Genomic DNA, 14,709 nt, shown 5'->3' with positions numbered 1-14,709 from the left:
ATTACCTACAGAGCTAGGAATACCCTTGTGACGTACAGTTCCCTAAACGCCTCATTGGGGAGTGATCACTACGTTATTACACCTTTCTGTGTGTCAAGTTCTGTTATTGAGCAGAATAGTTGTATAATTTTGCGGTACAGGGGGCTCACAGCTCCATTTTTCATATTCTCCATTTTTAGACTGGCTAAGGCGACACTGACTCTCATCCCGCTCTTTGGGATCCATGAGGTGGTGTTCATCTTCGCCACGGATGAGCAGACATCGGGGATCCTGCGGTACATTAAGGTCTTCTTTAACCTCTTTTTCAGCTCCTTCCAGGTAAGATGAGCTCAGAGAGAAACCAACACAAAATGAGCTAACACTTTAATCAAGTTTGATAGATTACATATAGTTATCTATTTTTCATAAATTTTCATTTCAGAACAAAAGCAAAACTGTAATACAGCAATTTTCAAACAATGGCCGCAAAACTCACCCTTCCTGACTGCTACAGAAGACTTTTCATTAGTCTCATTATCAGCACAGACAGGATCACGATAAAACAACACCTGTGTACGACTGATAACACCTCTATATACAGTAGATAACTCAGGATCCACCATTCACAATAGGTGATGTCACAGCTCACCTCATCCTCCTGTACAATGACTGATAACACCTCTATATACAGTAGATAACTCAGGATCCACCATTCACAATAGGTGATGTCACAGCTCACCTCATCCTCCTGTACAATGACTGATAACACCTCTATATACAGTAGATAACACAGGATCCACCATTCACAATAGGTGATGTTACAGCTCACCTCCTCCTCCTGTACAATGACTGATAACCCCTCTATATACAGTAGACAACGCAGGATCCACCATTCACAATAGGTGATGTCACAGCTCACCTCCTCCTCCTGTACAATGACTGATAACACCTCTATATACAGTAGATAACTCAGGATCCACCATTCACAATAGGTGATGTCACAGCTCACCTCATCCTCCTGTACAATGACTGATAACACCTCTATATACAGTAGATAACACAGGATCCACCATTCACAATAGGTGATGTTACAGCTCACCTCCTCCTCCTGTACAATGACTGATAACCCCTCTATATACAGTAGACAACGCAGGATCCACCATTCACAATAGGTGATGTCACAGCTCACCTCCTCCTCCTGTACAATGACTGATAACACCTCTATATACAGTAGATAACTCAGGATCCACCATTCACAATAGGTGATGTCACAGCTCACCTCATCCTCCTGTACAATGACTGATAACACCTCTATATACAGTAGATAACACAGGATCCACCATTCACAATAGGTGATGTTACAGCTCACCTCCTCCTCCTGTACAATGACTGATAACCCCTCTATATACAGTAGACAACGCAGGATCCACCATTCACAATAGGTGATGTCACAGCTCACCTCCTCCTCCTGCACAATGACTGATAACACCTCTATATACAGTAGATAACACAGGATCCACCATTCACAATAGGGGATGTCACAGCTCACCTCCTCCTCCACCTTTTATGGCTTTTGTCCTTACCGGAGCATGCTCAGCATAGACGCTTTGATACGAAAGCTAAGAATAGTCAGACTCTGCCAATATCCATGTGACGAACCTGGGATCTATTAGGTTTAATGACCAGTGAGAAAATTAAAAGATAAATTAATATAACATTTTTTCCTATTATCAACACAAAACCCTGCTTTACACAATATGTAACTTTCTGACTAAGCATTTTCCTTGCTCCAGAGTTCTGGGACCTGGAGAAGTTCCATAGACGATATACTTGGATAGACATTAAGATGATTTTACAAACGTCAATATTTTTCCACCTTTTTGATGCCACTTTTTTTGTGACGTGGGCTTTTTTTTCCCCCTTAAGTTTTACATACTTCAGATGTGTTTTTTTTTGTTTGTTTAATGTGTGCTCTCTATAAGAAAGAAAATACATGAAAAAAAAAAATGAAATCTGGCTCTCAGAGAGTAAATGAAAGCAATGGTGTAGATGCCCAACTGAGCCCCGTTCTCAGGACCGCGGGGGAGTCTAGCGGGCAGTAAGTGACCCCCTATCCTATGGGTACAGAACTACTTTCCATGAACTCTTCATACAAGACCCCCAGCCCACCGTGGACGTCATCTAACCTTGTGCCCGCTGTCACTGTGTCTTGCAGGGTTTCCTGGTGGCGGTATTATACTGTTTTGCTAATAAAGAGGTAAGTTAATAGAACCTCCATTTATTATAAATTGCAATCCTGGTTCTACCAATGTACACAGATTAAAGGCGAGATTAAAGGCAAATAAATAAATTGGCAGAACCCTGCTCCAGTGGGCACGTCAGTAATTCATGGCTGCCGGACGGGAACCCTGCAGACCGCCTCCTACCGGCCAGAATACCCGCGTCCTCTTCTGACGAAACTGTCCTGGGTCAATAAATCAGAACCGGCGCTGGGGATGGAGGCAGGAGGTAGTTCGCAGAGCCGTGGACTATGGACGTGGGTGCTGGACTGGAGTCCTCCAAATCTATTTTATCATTTCTAATACAGACCGATGAGAAAAAAATAAATCCTATTATTAAAAGCGGAGTTGGAGTGATCAAAATGCCCACCTTTCACACTGATCTGGGGGAATTGGGAATTGCAAATTACAAATCTGTTAAAAAAAAAAAAATATATATATATATATATATATATATATATATATTACTTTAAAATTATTATGAAATAATAAAATACGATATTATATATTCACATGTCTATATATAAATCATATTTTATTATTTAATCATATTTTGTTATTTTTAAATAAAATAAAACATTATATAACTATATGTGTACACACAAACACACACAATGACAAATTAACCCTCTCCCGCACAAGTGCCCTTTTATTCTGCCGATTGCAATAAGGCCTTGAAAACCCCATTAATATTCTGCACCGTTATATAATAATAATTATGGCTCATTTTCAGGTAAAGTATGAAATACAGAAAAAGTGGCAGACGTGGAAAATGGACGGCTCCTCTCTGCGGTGACCAACACAACAAACTTTTAATCTAAGCCGCTATGCGCGGAGTCTAGATGTCAAGCAATGGCTGCTTCATGGGCTTCCCCCCGACAGGCGAGAGCCATCATGTGCCTGCTAAGCATCGAGGGGTTACAGGCCTTAGAAGAAACATTTAGCAGAACTCAAAATCCCAATGGGGGTGCAAATAATGGAAGTGTTGGCTCCGAGAGTCATCTGGACGATTCTTTGTCCTGCATTTTTTCATCAGTAATGGAGCCTGCAACTTTTTTTTAAATTTTTTTAAATTTTATTTCGAGTACATAACGTTGAGCTGTGCCCCATTAGAACATCGAGGCACAGTTTACCCGTTAAACCCTTCTTCTAAAATAAAAATCATGGACAGGAGTCTAAACCCTATGAGCCTGCACCTGTCCGATACAATAAAAACTCTCGTGAACCGCAATGGCTGCTTCACTGAGAAAGCATAAAAATGTCACCTTCCCCCTTTGCACATTCTGGGGGGGATCAGTAGAATATCACCGGAGATTGCAGTCTGTCAGCCCAGGACGGGTACTGCGCCAGTGTCGCCATCTGAGCCGAGAAGGACGGGGGCTGCCATGGGCGGCGTGATCAAGGATCGCAAACATCTTCGGGGTGGAACGTTTCACCCGCCGTCTGAGGTATGGTAAAAGCATCTCCTAGAAAGGGGAAGATTACAGTCGTTATGCAATATCTGGTGGCGGAGGCTTGGAAAGACCCAAATATGGGAAAACGCCAAGATAAGGGCCATACAAAGCTGGACTCATGGACGGGGAGTTATAGAGGGGCTTGGGAAAAGGTTTACAGGGGTCTTCTGGAAATAAACATTCCACACTGTATCATAAAAAGGTCCGCGGTTTTGTCAGTTTCTTTAGGCTTTGTTTTCTGGGAGACCCCAATGTCCCCATATAGGTAGATGGGCGAAAAACATTGATAAAACCTTCCTTTCATTAGAAAACCTTATTTTGGAATCACGGACCTCTTATGTCCCCTGAAGCAGCACCACCTTGTTCAAAGGCCGTTTTGGGTTTTGCATCTAAACCTCATTGTTGCTTAAAGGGAATCTATCAGGACAAAATGACTGTTCAAACCGAGCACAGGCGCTCGGTGCACCCTTGGTGCGGCCCATCAGTTTAGTGCACCTTCACACCTGTCCCGCCCTTCTCTCACTATATAAATTCAGAGCTGTCAATCAAAATAGAATTGGGAAAATCAAGTAGGTGGGAAGCTGCTCGGAACGGTTTGGCCGCACCAAGGGTGCACCGAGCCTGCGTGTTTGCGTTGAACACGCAATCTATACTGATAGACTCCCTTTAAGGCACTGTGTAAAGCTTAATTCCCCCTGCGGAGGCGCTGTAGGGAAATTGAACACTTCCTGCTGCATTCCAGGTGATCAGCTTAATAGGGGTTTCCAAGTGGGCAAAAAATTAGGCAAGAGGAAGCAGTCTTGTGCTGCATAGTGCCGAGGCCGGTCACATGTCACATATAGCACGTCTTTGCTGCGGCCAAATAGACAAAGGCCGGCTCGTAACTGCGATGGTGGGTACTCGCCAAGTAAGCAATGGTGTAATTCACTATTATTTTATTGTGCCTCCATCTATCTAACAAGAAGGCACTGGTCAAAGGAGACGGAGCGATGTGGTGGTCTCCTTTGATCATTACCTAATGAAGCAGACACATTAATGGAGGTGGTCCGGCCTCACTGACCATCGCAGGTGTGTGGGAGATGGGGAGTCATGGTTCTTCCCCAATGAAGATGTCAAGAAAAAGAAGGACGGGGTATGAATGGAGGGTGGAAAGGATCTAGAGGAAACCATGTCTCCCGCTTTACCTGCCTCCTCAGGGGTCCGGCCATTTATGTCTCCCCTTGTCTGACGTTCTCATCTTCTCCAGGTTCTCCTGCAGCGCTCTCACTGCCTTCTCTGCAGAGACAGGAGCCGTTCACATCTCCACTTTCTTATAATGGAGAGTTTTAAGGTCTCTGGCGACTTACCCAACACCGCCGTGCTTTCCTCCAGAGACGACGAAAGCTCCTGCACGTTAGAAGACTTCACCGGAGCAGCATTACTGACCTGTGGGGCTAAGAGAAGAAGAAGAAGATCGTCACCCGAAATCCAGGGCACTCACTCTATCCAGCCCATGCCTATACACTGTACTGGAAAATATAAAAATGCAAGTGGGGTGGTGAAAGGGAGGAAAAAAAAATATTTGGAACTTTGTAACGAAAAAAGAATTTGCCGTGTCGCCCTGCCAACATGGCAATACCAAGCACGTTCACATTTTTATTTCTTTATTTTTGGATGGGAAAAAAAAAAAAAGGAGGAGACTATTTTTAAAACTTATTCCATTACACTGATTATTTCAGTCTCCCTAGGGAGATTGCGATCACTTGTACTGTATACTGCAATACTACTGGATTGTAGTAATAATATACAGTCAAAATCATGACCTCCTATGAAGCCAATCTGGCAGCATCAGGGGTCTCCGCTGCCCCCCACCATCTGCCTTGGTGACACGGTGCAGGCAGCAATTTAAATTCTGCTGTCAGTTATTGACAAGCAGCATCTAAGTGGTTAAATAGCAGTGATCAGAGCTAGCCCTGATCACTGTATGTGCCCTGTAAGGAGCAGGTTCATCTCCTGAGCCCGCTCCATACACCCGCACCCTGTACATGACATACATGGACGTCAGGGATCAGTAAGGGGTTAATGGTCATCACGTTCCGAATCTGATGCTTTCCATCCCCCAGCCTCTTACCTGTCAGTCTGCAGCCAGGCGGCCTTGTCCTTGTAGTGCCACCCTTGCCAAGACGCAGTGACAGCTCTTCCTGGCAGCTCCTATGGGCAGTGCACAAAACTATAAGCTCCTCATAAGCGCTCATTATGGTCACATAACATATCAGTCCGGCTTTGAATATGGTGGGTACCTGAATTGATCTAGTGCCCGCTGGGCATCAGTAGCCAGGTTGCTAGTGGCGTCCAACTGGCTACGAAAAGCCCTCCATTTGGTCTCTTGCTCCATAAGACACCCCTCGGCTACGGCTCGAAGCTCCCTCTCCTGGTCCACCTGTCCTTTCAATGTCTCCGTCTCCTCGCAATGCTATGCAGGAAAAAAAAGAGAAATGATCCGGGGTCCGGGAGGCAAATAACGACTGATGGCATTGTAGGCGGCTACCTTATGCAGCTGGATGGCTAGTTCCTGCATCTCCGCTTCCAGACGGTCGGCGTAGGCTTGTTCTAGAGCATCTCCTGGAGGGCGGGCAGAACTATGCCAACGGGCAATGGCCGACGTCATCTTCCGCTTTGGCCCAAATAAGCTATAAAATAAAAAAACAAAACATAATATACAAGAGTTTTCAGGCCGCTGCTATTCGTCTCATTTACAGAAGGGCAGAGATTCTAACAACACTTGGCTCAGTTGCTGCAGAATCTCTTTTTGAAGGAGCATCGTGGAGTCACCGTATCATTTACACAATTCGCTCTCTTTGTGCAGCCACAAATCCCACCCGCCCTTTACTTACGTGATGCCCACCTCCCGCAGGTCAGTTTCAGTGAGGGTAAGGAAGATTCGGAGATTAACGTCCTGCTCCTGGAAGACAGACAAGTACTTGGAGCAGCCGATCTGCTCCAGAAGCTCCGCCAGGTCCTGACCACGGGACAGAAAGTAACGAGGAACACGGAGGTTAGAGCAGGAATCAATGACCGGCCTGCATCTAAAACCTTATTTCTTTTTCCTACCCATTGTTGCTTTTTGGGGTTTGGTTTTTAGGGCAGTCAGTGTGCAGTAAAATTGACCTGGTGCCACGATTCTGGTAATGACAATCTAGTATAGTTTCTTTTAGATTTTATTCATTCCAATTAGATTATATATATTTTTTGTCAATGGAGTTTTTTGCAGAGAAAGTAGTCTTTTGATTGGTATCATTTTGAGAAACTGCCAATATTCTGATAAATTTTTATTGATTTTTTTTCTTTAGGGTGGTGGTGGACCGAGGAAGGTTGCAGTAAAAAGAAAAAAAAAAAATGTTTTACATTTATTTTTGTATTGGGAAAACAGTGGTGGAGGACTTTAACTTTTATATTCCTATTAAATCTGTTTTTTCTCTCCCCCTTTCAGTCTTGAGGCTCCTGGGCTCGCTCCGTGCGCAGGCTCGGCTCCCGGGCTCGCTCCGTGCGCAGGCTCGGCTCCCGGGCTCCCTCCGTGCGCAGGCTCGGCTCCCGGGCTCCCTCCGTGCGCAGGCTCGGCTCCCGGGCTCCCTCCGTGCGCAGGCTCGGCTCCCGGGCTCCCTCTGTGCGCAGGCTCGGCTCCCTCCGTGCGCAGGCTCGGCTCCTGGGCTCGCTCCTACATACACTAAATATCTACAGCAGATGTTGCGAAGGGGCTAAATAGACCACCTTATTAGTGGGGGGTCTGATGTTTGACACCCACTGTTCTTGAGAATTGAGCCACTTTGGAGGAGGCGAGAAAGAATCACAGAGCAGATTCAGTGCCGTGATCACTTCATTATCAAAGTCGATCGGACCCCCGTAATCATACATTTATGGCATATCCTAGTGACATCCGATCACTCTATGAGAGGAGACCCTTAAGTGCAGGTGACACTGGATATTATTGCTGCTGTTCAAACACAGAACAACTGATGAAGTTTCCAACAAAGTTGCCCAGGATTTGTTATGAAGTGCCATGACTTTCATGCTAATGGACCCCCACTGATCAGTTTATAAAGGAAAAATATTCCAATAAATAGTCATATATTAGATCTGTGCATTGTACCTTGGGTCCGGTATACGGTGGGATGTTCGGATCTGCCGAGGGGTTGGATGCCCTGCAGTGCGCGGATCCAGGGGCAGTATGGGCGTCACCATTGCGCTGTCTCCCTTTGCCCAATAATTTGCTGGGCTTCCTGTTGGCGGTTTCTAACGCTGGATCAGAGTCCTAAAGATGGAGAAAAGCTTGGCTTAAAAAATTGTCGCTCTTTTCAGTGGTGACCTGCAATACCAAATGTAACCCAAGAGGGGCATCATTTCCAAAAAAGAAGACCCTTGTAAATGCTTGATCCGTTTACATCTGCATGGAGGGCGTGAGAGCAAGTTTACCACGCCGGTCCTGCCTACCTCATTGCTCTCCAGGGAGGCCTCGCTGCTCACGCCTGTGCTGATACAGATCCCCTCACTGCTGCTGCACCGCGGCCCCCCGGCGTACCCCTCCTCTGAAATAGAGCAATGAATCATATACTCATAGGTGCCATGGGTATTCTATATCCAGAGTACCGACCTTTACTGCTGCCGTTACTCTCCACGTCGCGCTCGTTGATGGGCGAGGTGACGTCCCGATATCTGAGATCTGAACCTCCAGACTCATAGTCGCCGTCACTGAAGGTAACGTAGCCCTGAGGAGGAACCTGAACACCTAAAGTGAAGGAGGGGACCACCTTATAGCCTACAGCTGTGATTCTCCCCGACTGCTGCACAATTACAACTCCCAGCATGCAATCTCTAACCAAACAGCTAAGGAAACCACAAGTGGAGGATGAATGGACTCACCAGAGCTGGGCCCACCAGCCGTCATCTTGGCCAAGGCTTGCGGACCATCATGAATACTGGGACCTTTAGGCTTACGTTGGTGCCTTGGTCGGTGGGGGGTGAAGGAGGACTCGTCCGACGAGCTGAGATCTTCATGACGTGCTGAAAAACCAGGAACACAATGGGACATAATGATACCCAGAAGACTCAAATGACTTTACTGCCATCTAGGACGTAGGAAAAGTCATCAATATCAGTATGGTGGGGGGCCGACACCCAATCAGCCGGTATTTAATAGTTTATGGAGCCAGAACGTACAGTGTAATGGTCATTCTCGGTACTGCAGCCCAGCTCCCGTTCATGTCAATAGGAGCAGAGATGCAGAATCTAGGAATGGCCAATAAACTAGTGGTCACGCTCGGTACTGCAGCCCAGCTCCCATTCATGTCAATAGGAGCTGAGCTGCAGAATCTGAGAATGGCCACTGAACAGTGCACGGATCGCCATCTTGTCATGCTAGAAGCAACACTGGCTATGCATGTGGCCTAGAAACCCGATCATTGTGCACGCTCCTGTAGCATCATCATAGCCACTTATAGGCTTCACTTTAAGATCTTACCTGATCCTCGACTGTGAGTCCGGGATCCCTTGACACGATGGGAGTCCAAAAGCGACACTATCCTAGAATGGCCGTACCTGGCTGCTAACATGCGGGCGGTGTCTCCTTTGTGATCTGTCTCACTCACTTTGACCCCCTTTAAAATATAAAGAATTGGATTGATTTTTTTTTGGAGATAGTCAGAGGAATGGCAACGGGGAATAAAAAAGACATCTAAATCTGTAGGAGGTCTTGATTTTGTGCCGTTTTAGAATGTGCCCATGGAAAGTAAAGCATGGTGGAGACCCGTCAACAGGACGTCATCAAAGCGGCGGACCACCCAGTGCAGAAGGAAGTGGAAAATCTAAAGCTTCTGGAGACTTACGTGGTTCAGTAAATGCTGCACTATGATCTCGTGTCCTGACGCCGCGGCCTCCATTAGGGGAGTGAAGCCGTACACCGGTTCCCTAGGAGTCAAGCAGTTTTCTAGTTACCTTCAAGCAAAAGACACTTCCAAATCCAACACAGGGAACGACTTCAAGAGGAAAATGTCTGCATCTTACATCAGGCTTAAAGGGATTGTCCAGTCTAAGAAGAAAAAAAGTCTGCAGTCACTCTATGCTCAAAGTTCACGATTCCCCTGTGACACACTCCCTATAAAAAGTGTACGTGGGCGATCACGTGATAGGAGGTATGTGATAGGGTGACTGGAGTGATTCAGTAGTCTGCATTCACAATTCACAGCCTAACTGCAGACTTTGCTTAGACTGGACAACCACTTTAAAGGGAAGGTGTTGGCCCAAACTGACAGCCCCATGTAAGAGATGATGGCAGGGGTGCGGAGCGCCAGAGACCTGGCATTCTTACTTGGCATCTGCACTGGCGCCATTTTCCAGCAGGAATCGCAGCATCCGCTGATGCCCAGCACTGGTGCAGTGGAACAAGGCGGTCCAGCCACGGGCGTCTCTCGCCTCAATCTCAGCCCCCTGCTATGGGGCGAAAACAGAGACCAATGGGAATCACAGACTATGGAGAAGACCAGATCTAATCCCACCCAAAATCCGGGGTCCTACCTGGATCAAGAAGTAAGCGACGCTTTCATTGCCACAGCTGGCTGCAAGTATGAGAGGGGTCTGCCCGCTGGGGGTCCTGCAGTTCACATCCACCCCGGCCTCCAGCAGCAGGCTGACCACAGCGTCGTGGCCTATGTAGGAGGCATACATGAGCGGCGTCCATCCACCCAGGTTCGCCTGGTTCAGATCCACATCTTTCCTGTGCAAAGACGAAATCACACAAGATCAGTTCCCGGGAGCAGCGACTGGCACTGATGAGCGGAAAGGGCGGCCACCAGGAACAACAGAAAGATAACCGGGAAATACAGCAGAAAGGAGCTCAATAGGGTTGTCGAGAACAGGAGACGGCACTGCGAGGGTTAAACAGGTTCTAACTACAAGGGATTCTCACTAAATTAGAATATCGTCAAAAAGTGAAATTATTTCAGTTCTTCAATACAAAAAGTGAAACTCATATATTATGTAGAGTCATTACAGACAGAGTGATCTATTCCAAGTGTTTATTTCTGTTAATGTTGATGATTATGGCTTACAGCCAATGAAAACCCAAAAGTCATTATCTCAGTAAATTAGAATACTTTATAACACCAGCTTGAAAAATGATTTTACAATCTGAAATGTTCACCTACTGAAATGTATGGAAATGTAATTCTCCAGCAGGACTTGGCACCTGTCCACTCTGCCAAAAGTACCAATACCTGGTGTAAAAACAACAGTATCACTGGGCTTGATTGGCAGCAAACTCGCCTGACCTTAACCCCATAGAGAATCTATGGAGTATTGTCAAGAGGAAGATGAGAGACCAGACCCAACAATGCAGACGAGCTGAAGGCTGCTATCAAAGCAACCTGGGCTTCCATAACCCCTCAGCAGCGCCACAGGCTGATCGCCTCCATGCCACGCTGCATTGATGCAGTAATTGATGCAAAAGGAGCCCGACCAAGTACTGAGGGCATTTACAGAACATACATTTCAGTAGGCCAACATTTCAAGTTTTAAAATAATTTTTCAAGCCGGTGTTATAAAGTATTCTAATTTACTGAGATAATGACTTTGGGGTTTTCATTGGCTGTAAGCCATAATCATCAACATTAACAGAAATAAACACTGGAAATAGATCACTCTGTCTGTAATGACTCTACATAATATATGAGTTTCACTTTTTGTATTGAAGAACAGAAATAATTTCACTTTTTGACGATATTCTAATTTAGTGAGAAGCCCCTGTATGTTATATGGGAATGGAAAGAACATCTCATTAAACTCCTCCTCCTCATCATCATCACTTCTTACCTGCGCACACAGCACTGAACCACCTCATACTGACCGATAGAGGCTGCAGTGTGAAGATCCAGGGACAACTCCTGACCGTCCACAGGTTCTCCATACCACATAGACAGACTGCAGCTCAACATCTCGGTCTCACTGGCTTCATCGCTGAGCTCTGCCATGTCACCGACCTATACCGCGATGTCCTACAAAATAAGGAGACCGATTACAGCCCCATCCTCCTCCTAATACACAGGGATCAGGACACGGCCCCGTCCTCCTCCTAATACACAGGGATCAGGACACGGCCCCGTCCTCCTCCTAATACACAGGGATCAGGACACGGCCCCGTCCTCCTCCTAATACACAGGGATCAGGACACGGCCCCGTCCTCCTCCTAATACACAGGGATCAGGACACGGCCCCGTCCTCCTCCTAATACACAGCCATCAGGACACGGCCCCGTCCTCCTCCTAATACACAGGGATCGGGACACGGCCCCGTCCTCCTCCTAATACACAGGGATCGGGACACGGCCCCGTCCTCCTCCTAATACACAGCCATCGGGACACGGCCCCGTCCTCCTCCTAATACACAGCCATCAGGACACGGCCCCGTCCTCCTCCTAATACACAGCCATCAGGACACGGCCCCGTCCTCCTCCTAATACACAGCCATCAGGACACGGCCCCGTCCTCCTCCTAATACACAGGGATCAGGACAGGGCCCCGTCCTCCTCCTAATACACAGGGATCGGGACACGGCCCCGTCCTCCTCCTAATACACAGGGATCGGGACACGGCCCCGTCCTCCTCCTAATACACAGGGATCGGGACACGGCCCCGTCCTCCTCCTAATACACAGGGATCGGGACACGGCCCCGTCCTCCTCCTAATACACAGGGATCGGGACACGGCCCCGTCCTCCTCCTAATACACAGGGATCGGGACACGGCCCCGTCCTCCTCCTAATACACAGCCATCGGGACACGGCCCCGTCCTCCTCCTAATACACAGGGATCAGGACACGGCCCCGTCCTCCTCCTAATACACAGGGATCAGGACACAGCCCCGTCCTCCTCCTAATACACAGGGATCAGGACACGGCCCCGTCCTCCTCCTAATACACAGGGATCAGGACACGGCCCCGTCCTCCTCCTAATACACAGCCATCAGGACACGGCCCCGTCCTCCTCCTAATACACAGGGATCAGGACACGGCCCCGTCCTCCTCCTAATACACAGGGATCAGGACACGGCCCCGTCCTCCTCCTAATACACAGGGATCAGGACACGGCCCCGTCCTCCTCCTAATACACAGGGATCAGGACACGGCCCCGTCCTCCTCCTAATACACAGGGATCAGGACACGGCCCCGTCCTCCTCCTAATACACAGGGATCAGGACACGGCCCCGTCCTCCTCCTAATACACAGGGATCAGGACACGGCCCCGTCCTCCTCCTAATACACAGGGATCAGGACACGGCCCCGCCCTCCTCCTAATACACAGGGATCAGGACACGGCCCCGCCCTCCTCCTAATACACAGGGATCAGGACACGGCCCCGCCCTCCTCCTAATACACAGGGATCAGGACACGGCCCCGTCCTCCTCCTAATACACAGGGATCAGGACACGGCCCCGTCCTCCTCCTAATACACAGGGATCAGGACACGGCCCCGTCCTCCTCCTAATACACAGGGATCAGGACACGGCCCCGTCCTCCTCCTAATACACAGGGATCAGGACACGGCCCCGTCCTCCTCCTAATACACAGGGATCAGGACACGGCCCCGTCCTCCTCCTAATACACAGGGATCAGGACACGGCCCCGTCCTCCTCCTAATACACAGGGATCAGGACACGGCCCCGTCCTCCTCCTAATACACAGGGATCAGGACACGGCCCCGTCCTCCTCCTAATACACAGGGATCAGGACACGGCCCCGTCCTCCTCCTAATACACAGGGATCAGGACACGGCCCCGTCCTCCTCCTAACACACAGCCATCAGGACACGGCCCCGTCCTCCTCCTAATACAGAGGGATCAGGACACGGCCCCGTCCTCCTCCTAATACACAGGGATCAGGACCCGGCCTCGTCCTCCTCCTAATACACAGGGATCAGGACACGGCCCCGTCCTCCTCCTAATACACAGGGATCAGGACACGGCCCCGTCCTCCTCCTAATACACAGCCATCAGGACACGGCCCCGTCCTCCTCCTAATACACAGCCATCAGGACACGGCCCCGTCCTCCTCCTAATACACAGCCATGAGGACACGGCCCCGTCCTCCTCCTAATACACAGGGATCAGGACACTGCCCCGTCCTCCTCACACACACGGCCCCGTCCTCCTCCTAATACACAGGGATCAGGACACGGCCCCGTCCTCCTCCTAATACACAGGGATCAGGACACGGCCCCGTCCTCCTCCTCACACACTGCCCCGTCCTCCTCCTCACACACTGCCCCGTCCTCCTCCTCACACACTGCCCCGTCCTCCTCCTCACACACACGGCCCCGTCCTCCTCCTCACACACACGGCCCCGTCCTCCTCCTCACACACACGGCCCCGTCCTCCTCCTCACACACTGCCCCGTCCTCCTCCTCACACACTGCCCCGTCCTCCTCCTCACACACACGGCCCCGTCCTCCTCCCCTCATACACCGGTATGTATCCTGTAGCTGACCTCCTTTCTGGGCTCCCGCAGTGCACAGCCTTCAGCCTCCAGCTGTTGTTCTCTCTTCCCGCTCAGGACTCTGGATTCTGTAGTTCTCTCCTATTTAGTAACTTCTAACTTGCGATTTTCTGCCAACTACATTTCCCACAGTACTTTGCGGCAAGCTCGGCCTTTCTTTTGAGTGACAGCAGTTGTATCCAATCCAATGCACAAATCAATGAAGGGCGTCTAGTAAAGTAACCAATAGGAAGACACCACACAACGTCCTGTCCGCTGCACACCGCAGACTATACATAAACGCGGCTCTACCTAATAGCAGTGACGTACAGGAGCTCGTGCCGTCCCGGGACTCTGGGTCCTTATAGTCTGAGCCCGATCTCTGTTCGGACACCAATTACAATCACTGCGATTTCGCTTTTGTTTTATGTATCTGCCAGGACCTTAAGAGGCGGAGCGTGGACTGGTTGTCTGGGTGACGAAAAGGTGAGCGACGCGAAAGG

The 14,709-nt window shown here is 48.8% G+C and overlaps 2 protein-coding genes across 5 annotated transcripts in view; one reads left to right on the top strand and one right to left on the bottom strand.

Moving 5' to 3' along the window:
• LOC143785598 (glucagon receptor-like) overlaps positions 1-3,128 on the top strand; it is a 100,252-nt gene extending 97,124 nt beyond the window's left edge. For both annotated transcript variants that reach the window (XM_077274596.1, XM_077274595.1), the window contains 3 exons: positions 180-318; positions 2,195-2,236; positions 2,992-3,128. In XM_077274596.1, coding sequence (XP_077130711.1) covers positions 180-318; positions 2,195-2,236; positions 2,992-3,054 — 244 coding nt within the window. In that variant the 3' untranslated portion in view covers positions 3,055-3,128. The remainder of the gene's footprint in view (positions 1-179; positions 319-2,194; positions 2,237-2,991) is intronic.
• On the bottom strand, positions 2,891-14,677 carry ANKS3 (ankyrin repeat and sterile alpha motif domain containing 3). 3 transcript variants are annotated; one of them, XM_077274587.1, is made up of 17 exons: positions 14,219-14,677; positions 11,552-11,733; positions 10,259-10,457; positions 10,053-10,174; positions 9,571-9,652; positions 9,207-9,342; positions 8,609-8,749; positions 8,340-8,474; positions 8,180-8,274; positions 7,839-8,000; positions 6,586-6,710; positions 6,240-6,381; positions 5,992-6,164; positions 5,823-5,902; positions 5,059-5,145; positions 4,897-4,987; positions 2,891-3,724 (listed from the first exon to the last, which is right to left on the bottom strand). In XM_077274587.1, the coding sequence occupies exons 2-16, from the start codon at positions 11,707-11,709 to the stop codon at positions 4,905-4,907; spliced, it is 1,920 nt and encodes a 639-aa protein (XP_077130702.1). In that variant the 5' UTR covers positions 11,710-11,733; positions 14,219-14,677; the 3' UTR covers positions 2,891-3,724; positions 4,897-4,904. The 3 variants fall into 3 exon arrangements, with proteins under 3 accessions (XP_077130702.1, XP_077130703.1, XP_077130705.1); XM_077274588.1 differs by having other exon boundaries at positions 3,323-3,724; positions 14,197-14,677; XM_077274590.1 differs by having other exon boundaries at positions 3,323-3,724; positions 4,901-4,987.
• Positions 14,678-14,709: the final 32 nt, after the last annotated feature.

Source organism: Ranitomeya variabilis, chromosome 7, assembly GCF_051348905.1.
Source record: "Ranitomeya variabilis isolate aRanVar5 chromosome 7, aRanVar5.hap1, whole genome shotgun sequence".
Classification (NCBI taxonomy): Eukaryota; Metazoa; Chordata; class Amphibia; order Anura; family Dendrobatidae; genus Ranitomeya; species Ranitomeya variabilis.
This window is presented reverse-complemented; position numbering and strand designations above follow the sequence as displayed.